Here is an 8635-nt window from a genome sequence, read left to right as displayed (position 1 = left end):
ATTATTTAACAGGTTTGGAAATTTATTTAAAAAGTTGCGATTTATTTACATGATTTAAAAAATTAAGTGAGTGCGACGGAATATAATATATTATTTCCAGTTAAAAATATCAATTTCATCCAAAATTCAGTTCTGGTACTTTGAAATCTGAAACAAAATAATCAACGATTTGGGGGCTTGTTAACATTTTAAAATCAGTGTCACGAAAAGTTGATCTACAGATATGTACAGTAACAATTTAATTCATAAACGTGCTTAAGTAAAAAAGATGCAAAATATACGCTAAATAATAAATTGTGATGTCTACCCTATTTTAGTCTTCACCAATACACTATGGCAAAAAGTATAAGATATAATTAATTACAAATAAATGAGGCCAAAAAAAGTTCAAGCTCTACCGTCTGTAGAGTATATAAAAATCGCTTATCATCTGTCAAATGCAATCCTCAAGCGTTTGCCAACGATCAAATAAGCTGCAAACCGAACCAAGTCCATTCATCTTTGTCAAAAGTTCAATGGCCAAAAAAACAGGTTCCAATTGAAAAAAATGAATTTAATTTTTAGGTACATATATAGCAGGTGTGCATGTGCTGCAATACATGCACCAAATTAAATTTGTACATGGTTTAACTGATGAGTTAAAGAGAAATAGAAATGATTATATCCTATTATTGACACGTGACTCAGTCACATGGGGAGACGACTCGAATAGTGCACAATTGTTCAATTAAGATCCGTTTGACTGCAATTATTTGGCAGCGATCGCTGTGATTTGTATGTGAGTGTGTGCCTATCAATTGCAACAATAATACTGACACACATACAGACATCTGTACATATAATTAAAGAATGTCGAAAACGAAAAACAATAATAAAAATAACAATGAGCGAAATGTGCCTCACATTTATTAGGCTTTTGTTTGCACGTTCCAGTTTCCAGGGCTGCATCAGAATTCTTGATCGCAGCAGACACAAAAGCAGGAAAGCAAAAGCAAAAATGCATTGACAAACGTATACAGTTATTTATTGTCTTTGTTTTGACTTTGCTTACACTCTATGCGCCTCAAATTGTCTTTGTGCTGCTATCGCCGTTGCTGTTGCAGTCGCAGTCGCAGTCGCAGTAGCAGTCGCAATCGGCTGAGCTAATTAAGTAGAAAAAAGTTAAGGTGCTCGCGTTGGAGCTCGGCGCGGTCAGTGATAACTAAACCTTTGAGCACAGCAGACGCTACGTGCTGACTTTTGTCATTCAAATTATTTTGTATGCAACAAAAATTTTATAAAATTAACATTATCATTGTTTCTGTGGCCGTGATCAGTGAAATAAAGTGACCAACTGAAAAGTAAATAAATATTAATAAATATTCGTCAATGCATAAGCGACTCACAAACAAGAATTTGTAAAACTCAAGCTACATCCAACTGTTTATTAAAAGCCGGAAGAAAAAAATGTTTTACTAAACTTCATAGATAGAATTCAGCATTAATATAATAAAGAGTGCAGTTAAATATAATTTTAAGATAAATACAATATTTGGAAACATTTATCTGAGTTTAAATCTGTGTTTAACCAGCTTACAATATCTTTTTTTTATATTCTTCTATATTCAGGAAATTTTCAATTCGGAAATTTTCGATTTTCAAATGAGTAATTGTTCCTTTGAGATAAAATTCGATATTAAATCGAAAAACAGAAAGAAATACGTTAAAAACTCTAGAAATATAATTAAAGCAGAATACTATATAAAGATAACATAATATTAATATTACAGCAATGCACAAAATAACAATAATAGATATCTATCTAAAACTCAAATTGTTAATATTTTTATGTATATTTTTTAATGAACATTTTAAAGCCGCAACAGATGGTTCTTTAATTACACAATTAGCTGGTTAGCCATTAAGATCACAGGCAATTATGAGTGAAGTTTTCATCGGAATTGATCAAAAAACCTTGGTCCGTAACGTAATCATAGATCATAGCAACAAAATAAAATAAATAACTAACTGCTATTAAATATAACAGTAAAGCAAATGTGAGTTAAATCAGAAACAAAAAACAAGTCATCCCAATCGCAACTTTCAAAATTTACTCAAGTGAATTGTAGACATATGTTTATAATACATGCATACACAAATATATATTTATATATATACATATATATATATATTATATTGTTTACATTTTGTGCGACACTCAATGTCGAATTGCGTTTCATTTGCTTTATGTTTCTTTGTAGAGCGACAGCTAAGCAAACAGCGAAATGTTGAATATTTAAATACTTTGCGAGTATGAATATTTCACGAGTATTGAGAGTTATTAGCAGCTTTCATTGCATTGCCGCACTTTCTCAAATTAGCGCAATTTTGTACGTTATTTTTTTTTCTTTTCAATTATAAATCTCGTCAAACAATTACAGATATTACAGATATTATAAATCAGATCGTAGTCCGCCCCAACATCAAGAACACTCCCAATTCGAGTCAAGAATGCTGTCTCGCCTATTCAGCTTTTAATTCGCAATTCATAAATTAGTTGAGTAAATTTATAATGATGAAATTCACTGGTTGCATTTCAATCAAAGCAGTTAAAATTATAATCTTTAATAGAAACAAGAAGAAAAATGTGTCTTTGAGCTACCGAAGTATGAATGCCCTTGCAGATAAACGGCAAATGAATATGGTAAACATAATCTAAATATATCTTTTGATGAATTGTTTATGCTACCTAATATTTTGATCGTATCGATCTTATGCCAGCTCGATTATATAGCTATCAAACTAATTAAAAATTTATACACTCAATACAAAGTTATTATACCACTTTCAAGGGTATATGCAGCAATCAATTTTTCATGGATATTAATGATCTAATGACATCGTTTACGAGTTATATACTGGCTACAATGTTTTAACTGTCATATACTATAATTGGCGTAATTAAAACTGGAATACTTGCTTAGACAAAATGGCAGATGTGTCTAAATCGAAATTATTCTTTGTCGTACAGGTTAATCCCTTAATGTGTTACACATTTCCTGACTAAATCAAATACCCGATGAAAAACGTAATAAGGAAACACACAAGCTTATAAGCTTATATGTCTGCTTATTATTTAACAGCAAACAACATTAATTAGCACTGCATGTTAGAGCCATACAGCGTATGCAAATAATGACATAAACCACTGAAAATAAAGCGGATTATTTATGTTAATCTGTTATTAATAATCGACAATTATATTTCCAATGCAGATGCAGATGCAGCTGCAATCGAGATCTTTACTCTGGCTTTTTCTGCTGGTTATAAATGGGTTAGGTGGCAATGCTTATCGCATACTCTTTATGGGCCCCTTTCCCGCACCCAGTCACTGGATGTGGCTGGAGCACTTTCAGCGGGATCTACTGAAGCGTGGACACGAGGTGACCAGCATTAACAATCATCCAACGAAGACGCCACACGAAAATCTAACTGAGATTATTCTCAATCCGACTTTTGATATACCCAAGCATTGTGAGTATGAAAAAAATAAATATATCTATATATTAAGCTTGCATAAGTAAGGAATAAAATAACGATTGTATTCCCTTACAGTTCCCAAGAAGAACATATTCAGCATGCGTTTTGCCAGTGATTTTCAAAATCTGCAAATGTGGTGGCTAATTGGTCAAATGACTACGGAGCATGCGTTGCAGGATGTGCAAGTTCAAAGACTCATCGCTAGTCAGGATGAGCACTATGATCTCGTTATTTTAGAGCAGTTCTTTCACGAGGCATTCCTCATGTTTGGTCAGAAGTTCAAGTGTCCTGTGGTCACCATTGGCACCATGGGCTACGCTGATAATATGGATCATGCCATGGGCATCCTAACACCCTGGTCGGTCATACCTCATCTGCTACTGCCACACACCGATCAGATGACCTTTACTCAACGTGTCTACAACACATATCTCTCCGTTTATGATGCAGCTATGAGACGATGGTGGTATCTACCCAGAATGCAACAGATAGCGGAGAAGTACTTCGGAGCAGCTATTAAAGGTGAGTGCTCAAAGCATGTTATATTTTATAACTTGACTTAATTATTATAATTTTTTTTTTCCTTTGTTACTGACTTGTTTGTACCCTTACTTTTAGGTGCCCTACCCCATGTGCATGACCTGGAGCGGAATATATCGCTGATGCTGATCAATAGTCATCGCAGTGTGGATCTGCCACGCCCCAGTATGCCGGGCCTGATCAATGTGGGCGGAGCGCACATTCAGCCTGCCAAGGAATTGCCCCACGATATGCAAAACTTTCTGGACAATGCAACGCATGGCGTTGTCTACTTCAGTCTGGGCTCCTATATGAAGAGCACTGATATGCCGCCCGAGAAGACAGCTCAGATACTACAGGCTTTTGGCAAACTCAAACAGAAGGTTCTGTGGAAATATGAGAATGCATCCATAGGACAATTGCCTGCGAATGTTATGATAAGCAAGTGGATGCCACAGAATGACATTCTGGCACATGCGAATATGAAAGTTTTCATCACACACGGCGGCATCTTTGGCACCCAGGAAGGCATATATTGGGGCGTCCCAATGCTGTGCATTCCCTTATATGGAGATCAGCATAGAAATACCATTAAATCGGTGCGTGAAGGTTATGCCCGTTCTCTAGTCTTTTCTAAGCTGACTGTCGATGATCTGGTGCGCAATATTGAGGCTCTAATTTATGAACCACAATACAAACGTAGTGCTCTGGAGGTGTCTCAACGTTTCCGGGATAATCCCATGCATCCGCTGGATGAAGCCAGCTTCTGGATTGAGTACATCATTAGGCATAAGGGAGCGCGGCATCTGAAATCGCAAGGTGCCTTTCTGCCACTCTATCAGTATCTGCTGCTTGATATTTTGGGCTGTGTACTCCTGGCTCTCTTTCTGACCGTGTGGCTGCCTTGGCGCATGCTGAGAAGGGTCCACAGATGGTGGTCTATGGCGGCAGCAAAAGCTCAGGCTCAGGAGGTCAAGAAACAATTGTAAATGGTTTTCAATTTGCAATTTATTTACTAGTTTAGTTAGTGTAAGGCTACAACAAATAAAAGTGATATAACTATGAATAATTGTTTGAATTTCAACTTCCAAGTTGTTTCTCTTTAAGCGAAAATAAAAATATTCATTTTAAAGAAACTTTTTTAATTTTTTCGCTTACAAACTTTTTTTTTATAAAATTGTAATCTGTCCAGTATATGTCAATATCTTTGGCTTATCTAAATATGACTTATCTCATATATTTGAATTTCAAACGAAATGAAGAGCGTAAGTTTAGTATGTGTTGGGGAGCATCAGTCTCTTTGACCAGAAGTGTCTCTGCTCGCTCGCAGCTATGCTGAAAGTGAGCAGATTTTGCGTTTCAGTTGCCAATAAGCTTGCATACTTTTAGGCAGCAATGAAAACTGATCAAAAGCAAAAACATAAAAATGTTACGAAGCATTGCATACTCTTATGTACAACTTGTCAATACAAACTGTTTATTGCGAAAAATAGGTTGTTTATTAACAATCGTCTGTTTTAGTAATGTTCAAAATTGTGAGTCTACAAAAATAATGTATATATGTAACGGATTTTTCAATTCAGCAATTTAAATGATACTTGGCGAGCAATTGAATTAAAGTCTCGAATAAAGTAAATTCTCAACTTATGAAGTGGTTCTTATTGGCGATTGTCTACTGTGATTTGCCGTGTCTGAAAATTCTCATTGACTGCTGCGGTACTTCATCAGTTAAAGGTAAGCGGCATAGCAGTTGCCCAGCATTATCTATTTTTTCTATTTCTATGAATAATTTATGTTCCAATTAATTAAGTCGAAATAGGCAAATAGAAAAACTTTAAGGCAAAGTAAAAAATAAACAACAAATGGCATATTTTGTGCCGAGTGTTTTGACTTGATTTTTTTTTTATTATTGCTTGCAACAATCACGAACTGCCAGACAGATTCGAGACTCATAAAACGCCCCCGCATTGCACGTTCTTTTGTTAGCCAAGTTTTGTTGCGAATGCGAGCTGTCGCCAGCATATAGAAAATATTTAGCTAAGCTATGAAATCAATGTAACTGTAAACTGACTGAAGGATCAAAAGGTTGATCACAGTCTTTAATTTAATATGCTATCCGTAAGAATGATAAAATGCAAGAATTTTATCATAAATGTCGGGCAAAATTAGTGTGTCTTAATTTGAAAGTAGTATGATTCCATGACGAAAAATTTATTGTTTTCGAAAATCGACTCATATATGACACTTGATCCAATCAATCAATCCATTTAACCATTGGATATGGCTGATTCTACACGCTGGTGACTGCTACCGTTTTGAATTCGCTTTCGTCACAGGGTTTATGTCACAAGCATTTCATACTTTCACTGGCGGTCACCTTGTGAAGGTTCAAGTGCGACTCCACTGTTTTTATATTTACCGATTTTGTTGTTACGATCTGTCTGGTACCGGCCGTACCGGTTGAGCAGAGTGGCAAAAATATAATAATAAAATACAAAAAAAAGAGACTGTGCGCATATTTGGCGCATCTTTAACATTTTTTTCTTTTCGTGTGATTGCTTTTGTTTTGGATTATGTCTTTTATGGTGTCCGATCATAAATTAAAAATTTTAGCATTCGCATGCACTCCGCCAAAAAAATTATGAAAATTTTGCATTTAAATCGAGTTCAACTGCGGTTAAAATCTGACTAAGGTCGAAAATCATAGACCAATGAACGATATTATTAATTCAATATGACCCTTGTGATATCAATAGAATAATTTCCATATAGAATTAATTTTTGCGAATTTTAGATTTTTTGGTGTTTTTTTTATTAATTAGAAAGATGTACTGTTATTTTGTAGAATTATATTCGCTTGTACTTGAGCATAGGCTCAATGTGTTTCTCTGAGTGTACATATTATTAGTGAGCCTCTCCCACAAATGTGTTTGCCGCATTTCGGGCCGCCCCTTGTCAAAACTTTGACATAATAACTCAAAACATTACAAAATACGCAAAAAAAAGATTCAATACTCAATGTTTACCACTTGACTGACTTTACGGCGGCAAGTTTTTGTTATTTTGGAATTCATTTTGTTGGGCTAACGGTATTTAAGCAGCTTTGAGTGTGTGTGTGCATATTTTGCCTCAAAAATCATTTAAACAATATTTGGATGTGTTTACGTCATTAACAAAACCGGACCTTTGAGCACACAAGGTGGCAAGAGTATCAGTTCGCGATGTCGTAATTCTGAAAGCGATGAGTGCCAGGTACACTTCTACTTGAGACCTTCAAAATTGAATTTTTTATAGGCCACTTGGCAGTTACAAAGAGGTGGCAACGAAAGAAGAGGAGCCGCCATCAAGTTCAAATTATATCACACTTGGCGCCAGGCCTCCAAACCGGCTGAAATATTCTTGAAATTTACGTAAGGAACCAATGATGACGAGAAATAAAAAATATATTAAGCAAACACTTTAAACTCTGATCACAAACTAGTTTATTAATAAAATCGAATTAAGGCATTTGATGCATAGACTTGAGTTGAGCTTCTGACGATAGCTCTATTTCGAAATAGGCCTTTCAATATCCGCATTCGAAATTAGCAAATGTTCATATACGACAAATTTCTGATATTTCAGTGCATTTATTATATTCACATAGATGATTTTGGTGGCAAACAAAATTCGAAATAAAACAAGTTACTGTTGATCACATGAATTTAATAAAAGTCAAAAGCAATAACAAATAGTAAACAAACCGCTTTTGTTGCTGGCGCTATTCGTACCATTTTAATATGTTGGAGCCACAGCATACGTTGGGTTCCTGCTGTCAATGCCTCGCTGCTGTTGACCAAACAAAAATAAAGAGAAAAAACTAAAATAAAAAGTTCAACAACTAATAACAAACTGAAGACGCGCTCGTCGAGAGCACGTGACGCGCTGCAATAGCTAATGTTTGGCATTTATTATGATTATTATTATTGTCTTTTAATATTTGTATATGTGTCCATCAAATATTTTTTGTCAGGTGTGTTTTGGCTGTAACGTGTTTGTGCGCTTTTAATTACACAATTAAGCGAATTGCAGAAATGATCGTTTAAATGTAATTTACATTTTTTTTTTTCGTATCTTCACCTTTTTTCGTTTGTTTCTTTTTCTTTTTCGGTCAGCTGTGATGACAAATTAAGGCCCCAGCAAGGTCATGTGAGGGGCGGCCATTAGCCATGAAGTCAGGCCCCTCTTCACATTGCATATCTTGTCTCATTTTGCCCTATCTCTGTTTGTTTATTTGTTATTCGATTTGGAAAATGATGAGGCTGATTTTTAATTTTTTTTTTGTGGACTGTTGTGCATTTGAAAATTATGCAAAACATAATTTGAGCATAATGCGCCATGATGCAAATTAACATAAATACATTGACCTGCATCGTCGAGCCTATCGAAACTTTGATTAATATGCAATATATAAAAGTTACCTTTCTATTATCATTTTCAAATTGCCGAGGGATCATTTTCATAACCAAAAGTATATATTATTGTAAAAATCGAAATAAGGAAATGTTTTTCTCTGCTTTTTTTTATTCTACAACGCAAATTTCATAAATAGATTAGA

At 34.9% G+C, this 8635-nt stretch overlaps 1 protein-coding gene across 1 annotated transcript; it reads left to right on the top strand.

The window, feature by feature from the left end:
* The first annotated feature begins 1190 nt into the window (after positions 1-1190).
* LOC6562342 (UDP-glycosyltransferase UGT5) lies at positions 1191-5104 on the top strand. The gene is made up of 4 exons (XM_001988487.2): positions 1191-1340; positions 3255-3513; positions 3595-4041; positions 4138-5104. The coding sequence occupies exons 2-4, from the start codon at positions 3255-3257 to the stop codon at positions 5025-5027; spliced, it is 1596 nt and encodes a 531-aa protein (XP_001988523.2). The 5' UTR covers positions 1191-1340; the 3' UTR covers positions 5028-5104.
* Positions 5105-8635: the final 3531 nt, after the last annotated feature.

The sequence above is a fragment of the Drosophila grimshawi genome, unplaced genomic scaffold, assembly GCF_018153295.1.
Source record: "Drosophila grimshawi isolate 15287-2541.00 unplaced genomic scaffold, ASM1815329v1 contig_1377, whole genome shotgun sequence".
In the NCBI taxonomy this organism is placed as follows: Eukaryota; Metazoa; Arthropoda; class Insecta; order Diptera; family Drosophilidae; genus Drosophila; species Drosophila grimshawi.
Note: the sequence above shows the minus strand (reverse complement) of the source record. Positions and strands in the feature narration are given on the sequence as shown.

Coding starts and splice junctions, on each gene's coding strand:
- LOC6562342 (XM_001988487.2), top strand. CDS start 3,255: ATGCAGATGCAGCTGCAATCGAGATCTTTACTCTGGCTTTTTCTGCTG. Junction 3,514..3,594: donor TTTTGATATACCCAAGCATT/GTGAGTATGAAA, acceptor ATTCCCTTACAG/TTCCCAAGAAGAACATATTC. Junction 4,042..4,137: donor CTTCGGAGCAGCTATTAAAG/GTGAGTGCTCAA, acceptor CCTTACTTTTAG/GTGCCCTACCCCATGTGCAT.